Source organism: Gekko japonicus, unplaced genomic scaffold (genome assembly GCF_001447785.1).
Source record: "Gekko japonicus isolate JY-2015 unplaced genomic scaffold, Gekko_japonicus_V1.1 scaffold565, whole genome shotgun sequence".
NCBI classification, from domain to species: Eukaryota; Metazoa; Chordata; class Lepidosauria; order Squamata; family Gekkonidae; genus Gekko; species Gekko japonicus.
The window spans coordinates 555,532-578,554 of record NW_015176468.1 but is presented as its reverse complement, the minus strand read 5'-3'; the positions used below and the strand labels follow the sequence as shown (position 1 = coordinate 578,554).

Here is a 23,023-nt window from a genome sequence, read left to right as displayed (position 1 = left end):
AGCATTGCCCATCAGGACTCTATTGCTCCAGATTCTGGTGCATGTACACACACCCACAGGAAACCGCTTTCTACTGAGTCACACCACTTGTCTATCAAGGTCAGCACCATCCACTCTGACAGGCAGCAGGTCTCCGGGGTCTCAAGTAAGGGATCTAACTCTGGAACCTTCGGCATGTAAACGAGATGCTCCATCACCGAGCCCGGGCCGGCTCTGTTTTCATCTGGATCCCCCCCATTCACCTCCATTCACTCCCACACAAGCAGTTTAGGGAAAGGGCTCTTTAACCCCTTCCTCCCCAGTGGAAATAGCAGTAGAGATTTCGGCAGAGCCTTTTCTTTAGGCAGCTTGACTGTTCACTATCGGGTTCTTATCTGCCTGGAGAGAAAAAAATGTCCTCTCCCTTTTAAATAGAGGCTTCATGGGCTGTTATTCATCAAGTGATCACTTACCTCCGTCACAAACAAAAAGAGGGAGAAACATAGAGCGGGAAGGAGCCCCAAGGGTCATCTAGTCCAGCCCAATGCACAATGCAGGAAATTCACAGGTACTTCTCACCTGCACTCCTCCAGTGAACCTTGCTCTATGCACAGAAGAAGGCAAAAAACCTCCAGGATCCCTGGGCCAATCGGGCCTGCAGGAAAATTCCTTCCTGACCCCAAAGTGGCGATTGGCATTACCCTGGGCATATAAGAAAGGACCACAAAAGCTGTGTGGTGGCTTGACCTTCCCTGTCCTCCCTCTCACGAGCTGCCTAAATTTGTAGTGAGTCATAGAATCAGCATTGTTGTCAGAAGGCTTACTAGCCTCTGCTTAAAAACCTCCAAAGAAGGAGAGTCCACCACCTCCCGAGGAAGCCTGTTCCACTGAGGAACCGCTTAACCGCTCTGTCAGGAAGTTATTTCAAAGGCGGAGTCCTCTTCTTTTCTTCCTTATTTACCTCCATGCCATGAAAAACTTAAGTTGCCCATCTCCACGTGTTAAGCCTCTATTAAAAAGGGACAGCCCGTTTTTCTCCCAGCCTGCTGGAAACCCCGGTTCGAATCCAATTTCCCACTTTCTGTTTTTTAAAATCTGTAACATCCCGCTTGACAAAGAGTTCTGGCGGGCATGAAATTTTGCACAATGCTTTATGTCAGCTTGGTTGGTTCTCGTAAAAGGCATGATTTCATCCTTGTTTTTGGATTTAGCATGGACCGATATGGCTGTATGGCCTTTTCTGTATATAATGTGCACCAAGCACGATATTTAGCTCCACACAGAGGCTTACTCTCTTTAGTGTTGCTTGACATGAAGTGGTCCACAAGGTAGTCAAAGAAATGGTTGAGCTGCAGGAGAGAAGAAGAAAGAACATGAGAAGAGCCCTGCTGGATCGGAGCAGTGGTCTACCTAGTCCAGCATCCTGTTTCATAAAATGGCCAACAAGTTCCTCTGGAAGTCCAACAACAGGGCATAGGGGCCGAGGCCTTCCCCTGATGTCGCCTCCTGGCTCTGGGATTCAGAGGATTGGTGTCTCTGAACCTGGAGGTTCCCCTCACGCACCATGACTAGTAGCCATTGAAAGACCTCTACATGAATCTTTCTAATCCCCTTTTAAAGCTGTGGCCATCACTACATCCTCTGACAGTAAATTCCACATTTTTATCACTCTCTGTGTAAAGGAGTATTTCCCTTTGTTCACCCGCCGTCTATATGTATGGACTGATAACTTCCATTTCAATGTGTCTGAGGAAGTGTGCGTGCACACCAAAGCTTATACCCAGAATTAAACTTTATTGGTCTTAAAGGTGCCACTGGACTCAATCTTTGTTCTACTGCTTCTGACCAACACGGCTACCCACCTGAATCCCAATAACAACAACTACTACTAGTACTACTAGTACTACTACTACTACTACAACACAGACCTCTGGGCAATTTACAATAAATTAATATACAAAAGTATCATTTAAAATCAACAATCAGTTCATTCCAAAGTGTCACCGTCTTCTGATGGCATTTATAATTTGATATGAAACCTGGACATGTTAAGGCGGAGGCAGAAGTGGCAGGATGAAAAAAGAAAAAAAAGAAGAGGAAGAGGAGGAGGAGATTGGATTTATACCCCGCCCTTCACTCGGAGTCTCAGAGTGGCTTACAAACTCCTTTTCCTCCCCCTCCCCGCAACAGACACCCTGTTGAGGTACATGGGGCTGAGAGAGCTCTTTCAAGTACTGCCTTTTCAAGAACAGCTCGTCAGAACTATGGCTTGCCCAAGGTCATCCAGCAGGTACAAGTGGAGGAGTGGGGAATCAAACCTGGTTCTCCCAGATTAGAGTCCGCACACTTAACCACAACACCAAACTGGCTCTCAGAAAAGAGGAGGGTGACAGCTATGGTGGGAAACTGTCGCTGTCCTCAACCAAAAGCCTAGTGAAACATCTCTGCCTTACGGGCCCTGCAGGACGACATTAAGTCCCGCAGGGCCTGATGGATGTTGGCAGAGAGTTCCACCTGGTCGGGGTCAGGGCTGAGAAGGCCCTGGCTCTGATCGAGGACAGCCGGATGTCTTTGGGGCCAGGGATCACCAGCAGATTGCTCTCAGCAGAAGTTCCTCATGTTCAACACTCTCCCCATTAAACTACAATGGGTGTCATGCACACATAGCAACTCCAAATGGTACCCGATGTTGCAACTGTGGATGCACCCAGAAATGGGGAGTGGGAGTCAGAAAGAGGAGAGGGGGGAAAGGAGAGACCATAGGACTACGGGAGAACTGGTTAGAAGGAGAAAGCAGTAGCCAGTAAGAGGGAAGCGCAGAAGGAAGCAAAGCTGAAACCAACACTGTAGAAGGGAGGGGAAGTGAACAGAAAGACATTGGGGCTTTTCCAGATTCTCGTCTTCCTCGCCTGTGCGTTCCTGTGGCCTTGGGGGTCCCCCCCTCTTCTGTGTGTGTTTTGCTCCCTCTAGTGGTCGATTCAATATTACATTGCGTTATGTCAGGCATAAAAACCTGCAGTTTAAATCTGCCGGGAGATATGCCAGACATAAAGCACTGTAATAATAGACCACTAGAGGGCGCAAAACATATGTGGAACAGAAAAAAATAATCTGGAAGCCACCGGAACACACAAGGGAGGGAAATCAGAATGCAGAAAAGGTCCTAGAGAGAGAAGAGGGAGCTAGGGTTGCCAGGTTGCCAGTGGGGGGCTCCGGCCTGCTGCCCTGGAGCTTTTGGTGCGCGCACAAAGCACGTGCAGCACAATGACATCACCTGGAGGTGACATCATCGCACAGGGCACACTGCAGGGGATGCTCTATCATTTGAGAAAAACCCTTATGGTTTCCATAGAGTTTTCTTCTCAGATGCTAGAGCATCCTCCCTGCAACGTGCCCTGTGCAATGACATCATCTCTGAGCGACGTCATCGCACCGGGCATGTCGGTATAGACAGGGCTGCTTGGGGGTGGGGCTCCCCGCCGCCAGCCAGCTGAGCAGTGGCGGACTGGGCCCCCTGAAAGTGGGTAAACCCCACCCCCATCGAGGGGATGGCAACCCTAGAGGGAGCTGGCAAGGGAGGGGAGCTGGGGGGAGCAGAGTCAACACAGGGAGAAGCTGGCAAGGCTGAATAGAAGTTTTCTTCCCCCGCCCATCCTTTTTTGCAGGTGAAATCATTGTTTCCATGGTTCTTAATGATTTATGCCACAAAGGCTAAAGACAGATTCTGGTGCTGAGAACCCCCTGCACACTTATTTGGAAGAAAGGCCCATTGAACCCAATTGGACATCTTTCAACGTAAACTTTACATGGGATTTAGCGGAATCAATATTTTCTGGTTAATCTTACTACTTTCATATCAATCTCTTGTTGTGATTTCCACTGTTTTAAGCAAGGCTATTTTGGGGGCAGGAACGCACAGGAATGGAGTTCTGGCTGGCTTCCAAGCCCAGGGGGCGGGCACATGCAGCAAGCCTCGCCCCCTGCTCCCAACTGCTCTCAGTTGGACCTTGAGGAGCAAGAAGCAGGGAGGTAAGTAGCAGAGCTCCCCCGCCTTTCCCGCCCCCCGCCATTCCTGGGGTGTGGCCTAATATGCCAATGAGCTGCGCTGTCAGGGGTGTGGCCTAATATGCTAACAAGTTTCTGCTGTTGGGTGTGGCCTATTATGCTAATGAGTTCCTGCTGGGCTTTTTCTTTAAAAAAGCCCTGGTTTTAAGTATAATCTAAACAGGGAGAGAGGGAGTGGCTCTTTCTTATATTGCTGGTGCCTGGAGGTAGAAGTTTTAGGGAGCAATTCACTGCACCTGCATTTTCAGGCATCCAGGTAAATGAGGGTGTTTCTTAACTGAAGTTACGGTGGCACGAGTGTATCCACAGGCTACACGATAAGTCTGAATAACTGAATAACTGAAATGTGGATTGCATAAGAGGTGGAGACCTCAAATAGTTCATCTGGAATGTCTGAAGTAGGGTGCCATCCCCCCAATGAAGGCAGAAGTTCCTCTGCTTTCGGGAGCCTTCATTGGCTGCCCCCCAAGCTGGCTGGTGGGGGGAGCCCCACCCGCGCCCGCCATGCCTAGCGTGATGACGTCACTTGGAGGTGATGTCATTGCGGAGGGCACATTGCATGTGGGATGCTCTAGCATTTGGGGGGGGTGACTCTATGGTAACCAGAGTCCCCTCAAATGCTAGAGCATCCCCACGTGACATGCCCTGCACAATGATGTCACTTCCGGGTGATGTTACTGCGGCGCAGACACAATGTGCGCACGCCAGAAGACTCCAGGAAAAAGACTGGAGCCCCCCCCCCATCGGAACCTGTTAAGGACCTGCCGACCCTAATCTGAAGAGTATCCTGAACACATAGGATTGGATCCAAGTAGCTTTTATGCTGGTGAAAAAGGGAAGAGGAGAACTCAGAGGTTCCGAGAGACCCAGGCCCCTTCCAGCTTTTGAGGCCCTGAGCCACAATAAAAATAAAGAAACAATGACCCTTGACGTGTATTAAAATCAAGTTGTGAAACTTAACAAATGCCCCCCCAAATTGTCTCAATGTGAGGGCCCCTTTGAGCTTGTGGCCCAGGACAAATGGCCGTTCCGGCTCCCCTTCGGATTGGCCCTGTATTTTGTCACCAAAAAGGTTATGCTGAGGGGTGATGGGGCCTGCAAGGAGAAAAGCCACGGGGGGGGGCAGGTGCTGCTGTAAACGGAGGAAATGAGGGAGGTTGAGGGGAAAAGTTGGCTAGATCCAACCCATAATCCCTTTGATCACTGACAGGAAGTTTAGAACAACACAGACATGAGGCTTGCCATTTGCCCACCCACATCATGCAAACCCCCACCCTTAGCCCCAGTTCCTCACCCTTGAGAAATTGAGGACCATGAGGGAAAAGTGGCTGGAAAATGGCTTCCATAGTGACATTCTAGAATTCCCCCCATTTTTCTATGGCCTGTACCACAGAGACTGGGGGAATTCCTAGAGTGTCACCTGGAAGTGACATCACATCATCCCCAATCTCCACCCTCCTAAAAAAAATATCTCCCAGCATTTGCTGAGGCAACGCTGGCAATGCCGACAGAAAAACTTGACGTACCTTGAGATGGTCCTGCTCTCCTGCGTATTCTATGGATTGAAAAATGCGCCACGTGCATCTCCGGCGCATTTCGAGCCGGGCCATATAACGTCGGTACCATCTTTGGATCAGGACAGCGGCTTTAAAGGCTGTGGCATATAAAAAGACACTGAAGACATGGGTCTCTTCCTACTTCGACATGACTGATCGGCTTGTTTAGTATCGATCAAATCGTTCTGCGTTTTGAGTAACCGATGCCTGGACCCTAGAGGAGAGCCTGGCTGAGGACAAAGAGGTGCCCGTGGCTAGGGTTGGCATCTCTGGGTCATGAAATACCCAAGTATTTTGGGAGTGGCGTGTAGGTAGGGTGGGGTTTGGGGAGGGGAGGGACCTCAGTAGGGTACAATGCCATAGGGTCCACCCTCCAAAGCAGCCATTTTCTCCAGGGGAGCTGATCTCCGCAGTCTAGAGCTCAATTGTAATAGCAGGAGATTTCCAGGTGCTACCTGGAGGTTGGCAACCCTACCCATGGCCCATGTTCCAAATAATGACCTTGATACTGAGGCAGGAAAGGAGAGAAGAAGAAGGAGGAGGGGGGGGAGGAGGAGGGGGAGGAGATTGGATTTATACCCTGCCCTTCACTACCCAAAGGAATCTCAGAGCGGCTTACAAACTCCTTTCCCTTCCCCTCCCCACCACAGACACCCTGTGAAGTAAAAGAAGAAAAGATTGGATTCATACCCCGCCCTTCACTACCCAAATGAGCAGGGCCGGCCCCAGCTTATTTTGCATCCTAGGCGGGGATCCCTTCTGGCGCCGCCCTCCTCGTGCGCCCACCAATTTTCAAAAATAAATGCATTTTAGGAAGAATGAAAAACACAAATAATCAAGAAACTCCCAGACTATGGGGCCGGGTGCAGTTTGGCGCCCCTAAGGGCCGGCCCACTCTATGCGATTGCCTAGTTCGCCTAGTGAGTGAGCCGGCCCTGCAAATGAGTCTCAGAGCGGCTTACAAACTCCTTTCCCTTCCCCTCCCCACCACAGACACCCTGTGAGGTAAAAGAAGAAGAAGAAAAGATTGGATTCATACCCCGCCCTTCACTACCCAAAGGAGTCTCAGAGCGGCTCACAAACTCCTTTCCCTTCCCCTCCCCACCACAGACACCCTGCGAGCAGTGTTCCCTCTAAGCTGAGTTAGTGTGAGCTAGGTCACAGTTTTTTAGCCTCCGGCAGACACATTTTTTGTCTTAACTCAGGAAGGACGGCTCCAGAGCAAACTCATTTATGCAGCAGCCAAATCGCTGGCTCCCAACTTTAATGCCAGGAGCTCACAAAGTAGCATTTTTGCTCACAAGACTCCACAGCTTAGAGGGAGCATTGCCTGTAAGGTAGGTGGGGGGTGAGAGAGCTCTCTCAAGGACTGCCCTTGAGAGAACAGCTCTGAGAGAACTTACGACTGACCCAAGGTCACACCAGCAGCTGCACGTGGAGGAGTGGGGGAATCAAACCCGATTCTCCCAGATTAGAGTCCGCGCTCCTAACTACTGCACCAAACTGGCTCACCAAACAGTGGAGTTGCCTGCCGGTCCCTCCACAAACAGGCATTGCCCTGCCACCGAGGCACCTCCCCTCCCTCGATGAATAATACCCACAATCATTAACTATTTTACAATAGGAACGAATCACACAAAAGAACAATATGCTCAAAACCCCTTTCGTGTTCTAGGTCCATCTCCTTTTGCACTGACAGTTGGCAGGCAGGCTCGCTCTGCCCCGCCCGGATTCCAAGCTTGTCCTCTTCATAACTGTCAACTGAAGCTATTGAGCCGGTACAGGGAAGCACTCTGGCATTTCAAACCCCAGCCGAACACCTGGTTTGTACCGAATCGTCTCATTGGTCGTAATAATCCAATGGGAGGACTGATACGAAGAAGACGAGCAATCTTTATTCTCATTGGACGGAACCTCAAGGGGACTGGAATTCCAGTCTGAAGCCTGCCTCCTATCATGAACAGGGATTTCTTGGTTCTGGAATGGAGTGTCAGCTTCGCCAGGCTTTTATTGGGCTTTCTAGTTAGGGTTTGGGGGTCGGCTCAGTGAAGAAGGCTTATTTTAGTGGTAGAAATAAGCAGGGCTTTTTTTGTAGAAAAAGCCCAGCTGGAACTCAGTCGCATAATAGGCCACACCCAACAGCAGAAACTCATTAGCCTATTAGGCCACACCCTGACATCGCATCTCATTAGCATATTAGGCCACACCCCATGCCTTCCTTTGGCTTGCCTGAGCAAGCCCCCCCCAAGGGAAGGCAGTTTAAACTGCCTTCCCTTGGCTTGCCCGGGGGCCCCGCAGCTGCGGGGAGCCCAGGCAAGCCAGCCCTCGGACAGATCGGGGAAGGCACGGGGAGGCATTTCAATGTCTCCCTGATGATCCTTCCAGGAGCCCCCCTGGGCCGGCCGCCTCAGAGTCGCTGGGGGGGTTGCTCTGCAGGCCTTTTCTCTGTAGCCATGCATGTGCAGAGATTTTGGCCGCAGTGGGCGTGGCGAACTCGGAAGCCAGCTGGAACTCCGTTCCTGTGCGTTCCTGCCCAAAAATAGCCCTGGAAATAAGCATCCTGTTCGGGTACCGTCATTCCTAACTGGTGTGTGCAGGTTCTGCAGAAAGGCGCTCTGCGAGAGAAAAGAGCAGCCTTGGACCTTCTGGTGCACCCCTGTCCAGAGAAAGGGGAATCAGATCTCCCTTCTGGGTTTATTGACTTGATCTGAGAGCCAGCTTTACTTTGTATATCTTGTTAGGTTCGGGTGGGCATCCATGTTGGTCTGAAGCAACAGAACAATGTTTGAGTCCGGCGGCACCTTTAAGATCGACAAAGTTGAATTCTGGGGATAAGCTTCCGTGTGTCTGACGAAGTGGGCATGGACATGAAAGCTTATGCCCAGAGTTAAACGTCGTTGGTCTTAAAAGTGTAGGGCTGCCAACCTCCGGGTGGGTGGCTGGAGATCTCAGTTCACTTGGAGAAAATGGCCGCTTTGGAAGGTGAACTCTATAGAGAAGAGAAGAAGAGAAGAGATTGGATTTATGACCTTGATGACTGAGGCAGGAAAGGAGAGAGTGTGAAGGAGGAGGAGGAGATTGGATTTATAGCCCACCCTTCACTACCCAAAGGAGTCAGAGTGGCTTACAAACTCCTTTCCCTTCCCCTCCCCACAACAGACACCCTGTGAGGTAGGTGGGGCTGAGAGAGCTCTGACAGAAACTGCTCTTTTTCAAGAACTGTGGCTTGCCCAAGGTCATCCAGCAGGTGCAAGGGGAGGAGTGGGGAATCAAACCCGGTTCCTTCCAGATTAGAGTCCGCGCACTTAACCACTACACCAGACTAGCATTATACCACATTGAAGTCTCTCCCTTCCCCAAACCCCGCCTTCCTTAGGCTCCATCCCCCAAAATCTCCAGGTATTTCCCAACTCGGAACTGGCAATCTTAGGTGCCACTGGTCTCAATCTGTGTCCTATATCTAAGTTAGGGTTACCATAGTTTGAAAAGCAAAAAAGAGGACATATTTCCCGACTGCATTGTAAGCTGCATTGTATTGTATTTATTTATATATTTATTTATTTATTTATTTCACTTTTACCCCGCCCTCCCCGCGAGGCGGGCTCAGGGCGGCTTCCAAAAACTGACAAGCAGTTTACATTCACAATAAAAATACAAAACATCATTTAAAACACAGCCAGTCAATATAAAACATTCATTGGATGGCGATGAAACTAAAGTGCAGTTTAGGGACACATTCAGCGGTGCCACCGCGCTAGGTCGTGTTGGATCGGAGTTCACACAGGGCCCTGCTGGTAAGATGTCGCTCCTATCGGAATGCCTGCCTAAAAAGTTCTGTTTTCATGGCCCTGCGGAACTGTGACAAGTCCCACAGGGCCCTGATCTCGGCAGAAAGCTCGTTCCAATAGGATGGAGCTACAAACAAAAAAGCCCTCATCCAGGTTAACATCAGCCTGACTTCCTTAGGGCCAGGGAGGTCCAGGCAGTTTTGGGATCCTGATCGCAGTGCTCTCTGGGGAACATACGGGGAAAGGCGGTCCCTCAGGTAGGCCGGTCCCTGACCATATCCCTGCCTTGTGCAGGGGGTTGGACTAGATGACCCTGGAGGTCCCTTCCAACTCTATCGTTCTATGATTCTATGACTGACTACTTCAACAACTGATCACGATGACAATTCTCATTTTAAATACCCCTACTATTTAAGCTCTGATTATTGCTACTAACTAGGAATGTTCCTAACCTTCCAACCCCAAAAAAGGACATTTTCATCAGTTTTTTTTAAAAAAGAGCTCCAAAGAGGTAAAAGGTAAAGGTTCCCTTGCTCGAAAGCCAGTCGAATCCGACTCTAGGGTTGCGGTGCTCATCTCCGTTTCAAAGCCGAAGAGCCAGCGCTGTCCGAAGACGTTTCCGTGGTCATGTGGCCGGCATGACTAAACACCAAGGCGCACGGAACACTGTTACCTTCCCACCGAAGTGGTACCTATTTATCTACTTGCAATGTCTTGCTTTCGAACTGCTAGGTTGGCAGGAGCTGGAACGTGAGACGGGAGCTCACTCCATCATGCGGCACCCAGGTCTCGAACTGCTGAACTACCGACCTTCCACAGCCTGCAGTTCAGGGTCTTAACCACTTGAGCCACCCAAAAAAGAGATCTTTAAGGAGCACATAGCTTACACACTACCAATCTTCCCCCCCCCCCAAAAAAGGTTGTGTTCCCCTTTTTATTTGATTTTGGGTGGTTGGGGTATAAAGAATCGATAGGAGAGGCCAGAGTGGAAGACCGGATATTCTTAAGTCCAGAAGGCATTTGCCTCAGAGCTTTCCTCCTCCCTGTCTCTCACCCCACAGCTGCCACAATAGAAATAAAAGAAATAACACACGGGAAATAATACTGTTAGGTGTGAAGTGCCATCAAATCACAGCCAACTTATGGTGACCCCATAGAGTTCTCTAGGCAAAAACAGTGAGCAGAGGCAGTTTGCCCTTTGCCTTCCTCTGCACGGCAACCCTGGGCTTCCTTTGGTGGTCTCCCATCCAAATATGAACCATGGGTGACCCTGCGGAGCTTCTGAGATCTGAGAAGATTGGGCTAGCTTGGGCTATCTAGGTCAGGACAAAAATAACATTAGAAGGAACACTATTAGAAGAGTAGCTATGCCCCTGCCACACGGGGGGGAACACGGGCAAAAAAAGACACACGGCGGTGGGATCACATAGATCCCCTGAGCCACCGCGCACTTCCTCCCCGGCACGATCAGATGCCCGGGGGGGGGGGAGCCACTGAAGAGGGAGGGAGGCAGTCGAACTGCGCATGTGTGCGCGTGCACAGTTCGGCCAGGAGGCTGGATTGCTGCGAAGGACGAGCACGCCGGAGATCCCACGGCCGCGCTTGCTGCGGTGCTCCAGGTAAGTCCTCCTCTGTAGGAGGTTCTTTTTTACAGCAGGTTTCCCGGGTGTAGGGACGGATCGGGGACGGGTGCGCGCCGCTTCCCAGATGTTGCGGTGAGATCGCGCCCGTTTGCTGCGCCCCCAATCCGTCCCTCTCCCGGCCAAAATCTCCCGTGTGACCGGGGCCACTGTTGGGCTGGGCACTGGAAAATGCATCAGGATGTATTGTTAGATTCAGGTGGGTAGCCGTGTTGGTCTGAAGCAACAGAACAAAGTTTGAGTCCGGCGGCATCTTTAAGACCGACAAAGTTTAATCTTGGGGACGCATGCACACGAAAGCTTAAACCCCGAATTAAACTCTGTTGGTCTTAAAGGTGCCGCTGGACTCAAAGGTATTTTGTTGTATGACATAAAAAAAAATAAGCTCGATTTAAATCCAGTAGTACCTTAGAGACCAATACAATATTGGGGCTGTAAGCTTTTGAGAGTTAAAGCTCCTTTTCATCAGAGGGAGCTTTCACTCTCAAAAACTCATACCCTCTGTGAAGAAATGCATTTTTCCTGGGAGGTCTGAAACGAGCCAAACCTCCACTTTGCGTCTTAACAGTCTTCCCCCCACCCCACCCCTCTGAGCAGGGAACAGGCTGGGAAGGAGGAAGTCAGTCAGCGGCTTTCCAGGCTCACCTCAACTGCCCCTTAAGAAATAATAATAGGTCTAGCGAGAGTGTTATGTATTGAGCCTGAACTGTACTTGCAAAAGGACTGAGCTTGGGGATGCATAACAATAGCTTGCTAGAATCCTAGAATGAACCAGTAGGGTGACAGGGATTCTAGAGTAACCCAGTTGGGAAACAATGTAGTATAAATAGCCTATAGTTGGGAGTGGGGTGTGTTTTGGGTGTAAACTTTTCCAGGCATAAATACCCGGCTTCGGCCAGAGGTTTCCTCAGTCTTCTTTCTCTTGCTGAATCACTAATAAACTATGAACTGATCACTTGAATGCATCTGAACCCAGTATATTTCAGAGAGACAATGGGATGGGATGGTCAAGATCCCCCCTTCTCCCCTTCCCCCTCCTAGCAGGGGACAGAGATTTGGAGGAATAGCATACTAGATAATCTTCAGGAAGGAGATTCCTGGAGATATCCAGGGGAAGCCTCTTTGACCTGGGCTGACCTGGTCACTGGGAGGGGAAACAAACATGATTTTAAAAAACCCTCCTTGCAGCAGGAAGGAACACTCTTTTCCTTGGCTGCGGAGTCCATGAGAGAAGGTAGACCTCTCAGCTGGAGCTGAGAGACAGCTTCAAGCTCATGGCAACTCTATAGGGATCAGTAACATCCTAAACAAAAGGAGCCTGTCCTATTTTAACATCTGATAGGGCATGTACAGAGAAAGGGGCACAGGAATGGCATCTTACTCATTTCTTTTGGAATCCCTTGCTCAGTCTGGTGCTGTGCTAAAAGTATGCTTGTACACATTTTCTTTTTAATAAATACTATATAACTTGTGGATGCGGCTAGTGGTTCTCTGTACCACATAGACCTCCACTGTCTCGGACACACTATTTTAAAAGGAGCACCAGGGAAGGCAGGCAGTTGGGAAGGGGCCATTCCTCCCTGGGTGCGCAAGGCAGTAATCTGTCCCCATGGTGACCAGATGCTGGGCAACGGGAGACACAGAGGAAAAGCCTCAGAATTTGGAAGGATAGCTGGGAGTCCTGACCAGTGTTCCCTCTAAGCTGAGTTAGTGTGAGCTAGCTCACAGTTTTTTAGCCTCCAGCTCACACATTTTTGTCTTAGCTCAGGAAAGATGGCTCCAGAGCAAACTAATTTTATGCAGCAGCCAAACTACCTGCTCACAACTTTAATGCCAGGAGCTCACAAAGTAGAATTTCTGCTCACAGGACTCCACAGCTTAGAGGGAACATTAGTCCTGACCCTCCCAGTGGGTAATCCTGGCAAAAGGTCAGGTGGTGGCAGTGAGCTACCCGAGAGTGGAAGAGAAGCCTCTCCAGGTGTTGAGGAAAACCCAAGGGGGCAGGGCGGAAACAGGGCCTGCAGGCCAGAGCAGATACATTCTGCCACACCCCAAAACTCTCCTTGGTCTCTAAAGAGACAGTGGACTCAAATCTAGCTCTTGTACTGCAGACTAACCTGGCTACCCTCCTGAAAATAAAAATAAATGTGCATGACTTTCTAGTAATTGCTTGTTTATTTGTAAACTTAGCTTTACACCGTTCGGTGGTGGTGGATGAATTTATTTCTTACTCGTTTGCTTTCTATACTGGCTCCAATATTTAATAATTGGATTTTTTTTTAAAGCAAGCAGTAATGGAATTATGAGAAATTGGGGAGAAGTTAGTTTAGGGTTTGAGGCTCACTTTTTGTTGTGGCGATAACATATAAGGTAACCGTAGTAAGTTTATTGTTCGTGGCCATTGGTCTTCACAATTCAGACATATTTGAAACATTAAAAACTGCAAGGAAGGTATCTCCGTTGGCCTATACATCAAAGATGTTGTCTATGTGCAGATAAAGAAGTTGAAACAATCACACACATTCTTTTACATTGTAAACTCTATTTCAGAGAGAGACACAAGCTAATTTTTCCTTTACTTGCCCAATTTAAACCCTTGGACAACTATTTGAAATTTGCAGATACTGTGCTGCTGAAGTATTTGTTGGAAGATACCAAGAAGTCGGTAACTCTGGTAGCTGCAAAATATTGCTTTTTAGTAATAAATAAGCGAAAGATTTTAACAAAAAGCACAGACTGAAGAGAATTTTAGATAAGACTTAGAAATTAGGGAATAGAATTACGATTTTAATAGGGGTCTGCGGTTGGTACTATGATGGTACTATTGTCTGTGAGTGTTGGTGATCGTACTTGTTTATTATTGTATTGTTTTACTGCACTGCTGGTCAATTGGCCGTAACAATAAATTTGAATTTGAAAAATTAAAAGATTTGAAACGAATTTACAAATAGACAACGTTAGGGTTCCTGCCTGGCCACTGGCAGGGAGGGCTGCCAGCTCCAAGTTGGGAAATTCCTGGAGATTTGGGGGTGGAGCCCAGGCCCGTAGCTAGAGGGGGCATCTTGGGGCATGGCCCCCTGACTCACCACCAAGGCCCCCTGACTTCCAGTTTTTTATTTTATTTGTGGTACTCCCTTGGGGGTGTATGTGTGCAGGGGTGTATGCAGGGTGCCCCCTGACTTATTTAAAGGTCCCTCAAATTAAAAAATTCTGGCTACAGGTTGGAGCCTGGGAAGGACAGGGACCTCAGTGTGGTAGAATGCCATGGATCCCACTCTCAAAATCATTCATTTTCTCCAGGGAACTGATCTCTGGCGGCTGCAGATGAGCTGCAATTCCTGGAGGTCCCGAAACCCCACGTGGAGGCTGGCATCCCGACAACCAGGGTCCCCCCTGTAATTATTTATATATTACGACCCTTTTGGTATAGCTTTGATAAAACTGGGGGAGCTGTGAAGAGGTTGGGATTAGGGTTTGTGGCAGCAAACAGTCAGCAAATTCGGTCATTAGAATACCTCGCAGGCAATGTTCCCTCTAAGCTGTGGAGTCTCGTGAGCAAAAATTCTACTTTGTGAGCAACTGGCATTAAAGCTGTGAGCCAGCGATTTGGCTACTGCATAAATTAGTTTGCTCTGGAGCCGTCCTTCCTGAGCTAAGACAAAACTCTGTGAGCCGGAGGCTAAAAAACTGTGAGCTAGCTCACACTAACTCAGCTTAGAGGGAACACTGCTCGCAGGGTGTCTATGGTGGGGAGGGGAAGGGAAAGGAGTTTGTAAGCCGCTCTGAGACTCCAAGTAAAGGGCGGGGTATAAATCCAATCTCTTCTTCTTCTTCTTCTACGAAAACTTGAAGGATGAAAAATGAGTCAGTGCCCAAATTTTGGGGCCGGCTCCCAGAGCCAATGGAAATCTGTCAAGGCCTGCCTTGAATGAGGTGGTGTTTTCAAGTGTTCTTTACACTGGAAAGATCGCAGCAAACGGAAAAGTCAGGCTCACCCTATGAAAAGTTTTTAACAGCGTACGAGACAGGCTTGTGAACTCTTGAGACTGCCTCATACTGAATCAGACCCTTGGGTCCATCAAGGTCAGTATTGCCGACTCAGGCCGGCAACAGCTCTCCCGGAGCTCAGGCTGAGGTCTTCCACATCACCTGCTGCCTGTTCCTTTTAACTGGAGGTGGTGGGGATTGAACCTGGGACCTTCTGCGTGCTAGGCAGAGGCTCTTCCACTGAGCCACAGCCTTTCCCCATGAGTGAGCCCTTGATAAGTGAGCCCTTGATCATCAGACACTGTGTAAGGTGGCTTCCTGTGCTTGTCACTAGGATGTGCTCGGTAAAGGGAGAGGCAGAGAACTGAAGAAGTGAGCAGTGACTCACGAAAGCTCCTCCCCCGCCACAAATTGTGTTACTCTATGAGGTGCCCCTGGACTCTTGCTCTTTTCTACTGCTACAGACAGACAAACGTGGCTACCCATCTTGATTTATACTGGATCAGAGGGACACAGAGTGTTGGACTGGATGGGCCAGTGGCAGGGGTCGTTTCGTAGAAAAAGAGCTAGGGGAACGCATTAGCACAACTCATTAGCATATGCCACACCCCCTGACACCACCGGAAGTGTGTCATAAGGCCACACCCCCTGACATCACCGGAAGCGTGTCATAAGTCCACACACCCCACCCACAACGGTCCCGGCTGCCACCGGCGGCCTTGCGGCTCCACTGCCGAGACTTACCCTCCCTGTTCTCCTGCCTCCTCCTGGCTGAATGAGGGCCGGAAGCGGGGCGGCCGGAAGCAGGGGGCGGGGCTTCGTCATGTGCCCCGCCCCCCGTACCTCACCCGGGGGAACTGCGATCCCCCATGATCCCCCCGAAATGACCTCTGGCCTGTGGCCTGATCCAGGTCAGTGTTGTCTCCTCAGATCGGCAGCAGCTCTCCAGGGACTCAGGCAGAAGTCTTTCACATCACCTATTGCCTGGTCCTTTTAACTGGAACTGTTAGAGACTGAGCCCGGGACCGTCCGCATGCAAAGCTGAGAATCTGACACTGAGCCATGGCCCCTAACAAAACAAGACTCTTCCTCACTGAAGGGCTAGTGGACACCACAAGATACTGTGAAAGTCACTAGTTTGGAAAAGTTTAAAAGGGAGTTGGGCAAAATGATGAAGGACAAGTCTATTGTTGACAATTAGCCGTGATAGCCAAATATGAGGGGGTGGGGACAAGCACATCACCATATTCCAGTACAAGACATTAAATTACATTATCACATCTGGGTGACTCTCTAGGATTCACTCAAAACTCCATGGCTAAACCATAGAGTTTGGGCTAAATCCTAGAGCGCTGCACCAATGCGATGATGCCACTTCTGGTTTCATGACAGTAACGATGTCATATGTGGGTGCAATGCCAAATCACCTGCACACACATACACACACAGGGTCCAAGGTGGGCATTCTCCTACTACAGCTACTGTTGGAGACCTGGCTTCCCTAGGTGTGGGTTGGGAGAGACGTTCCTGGCTCTAGGGTCAAAGGGAAACCTGACTTGGAAAGACTTTCAGGGGAGACAAGAAAGAAAGAATAGAATGCACTGTTAGTTAACTTTGTTTAATACATTTCTGTTCTGCTTTCTTTTACCGGCAAGACATCCCTCAATCCGGAGTGTCTGACTGTCCAGCAAACAACTCAATGGTGATTCACAACTTGAGCAGTACAGTTCGCTTGAACCAGTGTGCTGCAACAAAGCATAGGGAATGGTTTCCCTGTACAGGTCCAGATGTCAGTTTAGGGCTACACACCACTCTTCCCTGGATATGCCTCTCCAAGCAATATAGTAAACAACTGAGCAATCCCCCCTCCCCAAATTATCCTCCCATTTTTCAAGGTGGCTTCTTTTTTCTTTTGGCCCTGACCTGGATAACCAAGGAGAGCCTGATCTCATCAGATCTTGGAAACTAAGCAGGGTCAGCCCTAGTTAGTATTTGGACGGGAGACCACCAAGGAATACCACAGTCATGACACAGAGGCAGGCAATGGCAAACCACCTTTGAACATCTCTTGCCTTGAAAACCTACAGGGTTGCCAGAAGTCGAGGAGAAAGAGAAGAAGAAGAGTCCTCCCTGTTTCTTCAGGTTGGCTGTCCCAAGTCACCACTCAATGACACTGCCCCTTCCTCTCACTCCCCAGAGTTGAGAAAAATAAACTGGGTAACTCTTGTTGCTACTCAAGAGTATCTCTTGCTAAATGGAGTTGTACATTTAGCACTCTGTACATGTGTTGTCTTTTAGAGGCACCGCTACAAACTACTGCAGGGATTATCTAACACAGCTTTGAAGTTTTGACCTATCATGTTCCAGGGATGGCAGACTTTCCCACTGTCCCTACCCATTAGCACACTTCAAATAGGAAAAGCGAATAGGTGTAGCATGAGTCCAGAGACCAGGCTTAGAACACTCAAAATATAAGAAAACTGAATAAATGAATGAAAAGAATACATATGGGCTCTTCAAGCATTCAGGCTAAGCAAGGGTACAAAGAAAAGGTGAAAACACGCAGTCTCCTTTCCTTAAACTCAGTAGTTGCCTAAATGACATTTCAACAGGACAGGCTAGTATTACTGGATGTTACAGTAGTTAAAAGCTTAGCATTACCTTAGTTCTCATGGTTGGGATGTCTACCCATTGTCCCTCGCCAGGTGGGCAAGATGAAGTCACTAGGAAAAGGCCTTAGTCCTTCAAGGCTTCTATTCCCACATCAAGAGCAAGATGCAAGAGAGAGCTTCTTTTCTGTGTCCAGAGAACTTATAATGTACCCTGGGGAGAGTTCCCTGACCTTGGTAATTCAGTTCTTCCTGTCCCACTAGGAAAAGGACACATTCTAGCAATTTGGCTGTTTCCCATTCTGTCCCTGGGCATCACCTTCCAGCAGTGTGTGGGGTGGTAGTAAACCATTTCTCCATTTTGTCAGCGTCATTAGTATAAACAAGAGGGTGAATGTTCCGCTCTTGGAACTTGATGGCTCCTGCCCCTGACTCCCTCCTTTTGTCAGCCATGTCCTTACAGCTGGGTTCCTGAGCACACACAGAGTGTAGTCACAGGAAGTGAAATATTGAGGTGAATTCTAGGGTTCATTTACAAAGCCATATTTTTCTGCCTACTTAGGGAACCCTTGGAGTATATGGATACCATGTCTATGGGTGCTGGACCATCTGCTTTACAATTAAATAGTGTGACAATTAGTATCATCAGTTAATTTACCTTGAGAAGATGCATCTGTGGACATCTTTCCTAGTTGTTAGAAAAAGAAGAAAAAGAAACCCTTGACAGTTATCCAGATTTATGCAGAAGGAACATAAGAAAACAAAGTTTAAATGTTTGGAAAAGGAGGTTCCATGACTCACTTTTCTCTGACTCTACCAACAATCTGTTTTGTCCGGAAGTTCCACATCCCATAGTCTTCAAACAATTCACCTATGAGATCATAAGCAACAAGAAATATCTTGACTTATTTAGGTTTTAAAAGATATTTATGCCCCGCCTCACTGTACAACTTAACTAATAGTAGTAGAATTTATTACGGTCGCTAGACCAGCCACATACATAATAGCAGGGGTAATTTCCTGCGGGAGCACACAGGAGCGGAGCTCCACAAGCTCTCCCTCCTCTGCGAGGACAGATCTGCACGTTCCCCCCTCCCCAATAGCTAGCAATCCAAAACAGTCCAGTGGAGCCTGAGTGGTGGGTGTTGCCTTCTGACACACTTCCGGTGATGCCAGGGGGTGTGGCATATGCAAATAAGATATGCTAATAAGTTATGCTAATGAGCTCCTGCACCTCTTTTTCTATGAAATGACCCCTGCATAATAGTTATACTGTGAAGTAGTTTACAACAATGAATGACAACCAAACATCCCAGTAAAATAAGAGCAAGGGAATGGGCTTAAACAGGTCTACTCAGAAGTAAAAAGAAGCTGAGAAGAGATTGGATTTATACCCTGCCCTTAACTATCCGAAGTAGTCTCAGAGCGGCTTACAGTCTCCTTTCCCTTCCCCTCCCCACAGCAGACATCTTGTTTGGTAGAAGGAGGAGGAGGATGAGATTGGATTTATACCCTGCCCTTCACTCGGAGTCTCAGAGCAGCTTACAAAATCCTTTGCCTTCCCCTACCCACAACAGAAACCCTGTGTGGTAGGTAGGGCTGAGAGAGCTCTGACAGAAACTGCAGTTTTTCAAGAACAGCTCTGCCAGAACTATGGCTTACCCAAGGTCATCCAGCAGCAACAAGTGGGGCTGAGAGAGCTCTTTCAAGGACTGCACTTGTGAAAACAGCTCTGAGACAACTTGTGATTGACCCAAGGTCACACCAGCAGTTACACATGGAAGAGTGGGGAATCAAATCTGGTTCTCCCAGATTAGAGTCCAAGTACTTAACCACTACACCAAACTGGCTCTCAGGTAAGTCCTATGCTGTTCAATAGTGCTCATTCCCAGGAAAGTGTCCTTAGGAGTGCAGCCTAAAACAGCAGCAAAAACAAAGGAAAAAAGTGTAGATAAAAGGAACTTAAGCACACCATCAGGTTAAAACTTTCAGGTAAAACAATTTAAAACATCAGAATAATATATTTTTAAAATCCCCATATTATGAAATTCGCACCCAAGGCTGGCTTACCCTACCTTGCAGGGTTGCTGTAAGGAGAAAGTGGGGAAGGGAGTGCCACGTATGTTCCCCTGCCGTCTTTGTAGGAATAATAACCCACTAATTCCTTCTTTTTTTTTTTTTTTGAATCACAAACAATCCAGCTGAAAGCTTAAAGCACTGGATGTCTATGGCAGATAAGCACACTAACATTCTTACCTGGATATACTTTTTACAGCTTCACATAGCTACCCTGCATAGTTCCCGCAGTATTAAATTAATCCGGGGATCTGCTGTCTCAGTAGTTCCATTGCGTTTGCTTCTGTGTCAGCAAGTGCCCACATACGTCACAGCCCAGAGTGGCGTACCAAACAAACAACATTAAACCCTGGATGGTATTTATAAGCTCAAGAGATACTACAGCTAAACTCAGCCACACATTAATAAACACAAACCCCTCCCGAGAATATGCCTGCAGCTCAAACCCCATTAAAAGGGCACAGAGCAGTGATGGCGAACCTTTTAGAGGCTGAGTGCCCAAACTGCGACCCAAAACCCACTTATTTATCACAAAGTGCCAACCCGGCAATTTAACCTGAATACTGAGGTTTTACTTTAGAAAAAACAACTCACACATTAACTTGAGATGATCCAAACAAAGTAAGGAAAGCAATCCCAAATGCTTTCATTGACTTAAAATTATTTGGCAGAAAATTCGACACTTTAATGACGATCTGGGCCTGGCTGGGGCGATGGCACGCGTGCCCACAGAGAGGGCTCTGAGTGCCACCTCTGGCACCCGTGCCATAGGTTCGCCACCACTGGCCTAGCAAATACATCAGTCTTGCAGCGCCACCTAAAAACTTCAAAGAACAGTGCCCTGTAACAGCTTCACAGGGAGCTCATTCTGCAAAACTGAGTGGTGGAAAATGCTGTGAAGTCACAAGCCAGCTCACGGCAACCCTGTAGGGGTTTTGCTGTAAGAAACGAACAGAGGTCGTTTGCCATATCCTACCTCTGCAAAGCAACCCTGGACTCCCTCCGTGAAGAAGAAGAAGAGAAGAGCTGGCTTTTATTCCCCGCTCTCCTCTACCTCGAGGAGTTTCAAAGCAGTTTACTATCGCCTTCGCTTCCTCTCCACACAATGGGCACCTCGTGAGGTAGGCGGGGCTGTAGTGTTGCCAAGTGTTAATTTCTCTGCAGCAGGGGACTCCCAGTCGGCGACTGGAGCGCGCGCGCACCACATCCACGTCACCCGGAAGTGATGTGGGCACGCCGGGCACGCTGGGGCGGGGCCACGACCACCCGAGGGAAAACCATAGAGTTTTCCCTCGGATGACTGTGGCCCCGCCCCCAGCGTGCCCGGCGTGGTCACGTCACTTCTGGGTGACGTGCACGTCGGGGTGGGGTTCCCCCCGGGGCCCAATCCGCCGGCAACGGGGAACGGGCCTCTGGGGCGGGGGTTTCCCCGCCCCCCGGGGGGACTTGGCAAGCCTGTGGGGCTGAGAGAGTTCTGAGAGAAATTTGATTGACCCAAGGTCACCCAGTAGGGTTGCCAGGTCTGGGTTGGAAAATACCTGGAGACTTTGGGGGTGGAGCCAGGAGAAGGTGGGGTTTGGGGAGGGGAGGGGCCTCAGCTTGGTACAATGCCATAGAGTCCACCCCTCAAAGCAGCCATTTTCTCCAGGGGAGCTATCTCTGTCAGCTGGAGATCAGTTGTAAAAGCGGGAGATCCCCAGGCCCCACCTGGAGGCTGGCAACCCTGTCACCCAGCAGGCTTCATGTGGAGGAGGAGTGGGGAATCAAACCCGGTTCTCCAGATTAAAGTCCACCGCTCTTAACCACTCCACCATAATCGCCTTCCTCTCCCCACAACAGGCACCTTGTGAGGTAGGTGAGGCTGAGAGAGTTCCCAGAGAAACATGAGTGGCTCAAAGTCACCCAGCAGGCCTCATGTGTCTCAAGGCGGCTTACAATCACCTTCCCTTCCTCTCTGCCCCTGTGAGGCAAAGGGGGCTAAGAGAGTTCTGAGAGGACTGGGACTTGCCCAAGGTCCCCCAGCAGTCTTCATGTGGAGAAGGAGTGGGGAATCAAACCTGGTTGTCCAGATTAGAGTCCACCATTCTTTATTTCATATTATTTCTCCTTGGATGTATATCCTGCCCTACCCTGAAGGCTCAGGGCGGCTGACAAGGGCACAATGTGCCAAGATTATAACAATAAAACACATAGTATAAAACAATAAAATCCAATAATAAATTTACAATACAAATTTAAACAAAGATGGGTAGATCTTAAACCCAGCGGTAGCTTCCTGAAATCTATCATCCACTTCATGCCAGGGACGCCTCGCCCCCCAGTGGGATCCAGACAATCGTGGTGACAGTACGACGGTGCATAGAAGGCAATGGTGGAATAGTAGTGGCGGCGGCTCCTACTCAAAGGCCTGGCGGAAGAGCTCCGTCTTGCAGGCCCTGCGGAACTGAGAAAGGTCCCGCAGGGCCCGGATCTCCTCCGGGAGCTCCTTCCACCAGGTAGGAGCCGCCACCGAAAATGCCCTGGTCCTGGTCGCCACAAATTTAACATCTCTGAGGCCTGGAATTTCCAGGAGATGACAACTCCCTGACCGTAGTGCCCTTGGGGGAACATATGGAGAAAGGTGGTCCCTCAGGTAGGCTGGACCCTAGCCATAGAGGGCTTTAAAGGTCAGTAACGCCACCACATTCTTAACCACTCCACCACGCTGGCTCTCAACCAAGTACAAACCAGGGCCGAGATCTGCTGATATCAGGGCTTAGCTTCAGAGACCTGATGATATCAGGCTAGTCTGGGCCATCCAAGTTGGGATGCAAGGTGGAGCCACTGTTAAAAAGGACCAGGGTCTGGTGGATGCCAAGTAGGTAACTTCAATCAGGAGACAACCTGGCAACTAGAGAACTGTTTTTGGCACATGGGGATGTACAGGGAGAGACTGTCCTTCAGATATATGGGTCTTAGACAGGATTGCCAGCTCTGGGTTGGGAAACACCTGGAGATTTGGGGGGTGGAGCTTGAGCAAGGCCATAAAGCAGCCATTTTCTCCAGGGGGACTGGTCTCTGTCACCGGGAGATCAGTTGTAAAAGCAGGAGATCTCTAGGCACCACCTGGAGGTTGGTAATCCTAGTCTTAGCAAACAAAAACAAAAGGGGAAGAGAGGTCCCAGTACGAAAGCAAGAAAAAAAGAAGAGATTGGATTTATACCCCGCCCTTCACTACCCAAAGGTGTCTCAGAGCGGCTTACAAACTCCTTTCCCTCCCCCTCCCCACAACAGACGCCCTGTGAGGTAGGTGGGGCTGAGAAGATTGGATGTATACCCCGCCC

At 49.1% G+C, this 23,023-nt stretch overlaps 1 protein-coding gene across 1 annotated transcript in view; it reads right to left on the bottom strand.

Moving 5' to 3' along the window:
• PPEF2 (protein phosphatase, EF-hand calcium binding domain 2) overlaps nucleotides 1–23,023 on the bottom strand; it is a 59,252-nt gene that overhangs the window by 25,342 nt on the left and 10,887 nt on the right. Inside the window, exons 2-3 of the mRNA XM_015427107.1 lie at nucleotides 5,571–5,698; nucleotides 1,271–1,328 (exon numbers count right to left, since the gene is read on the bottom strand). Coding sequence (XP_015282593.1) covers nucleotides 1,271–1,328; nucleotides 5,571–5,698 — 186 coding nt within the window. The remainder of the gene's footprint in view (nucleotides 1–1,270; nucleotides 1,329–5,570; nucleotides 5,699–23,023) is intronic.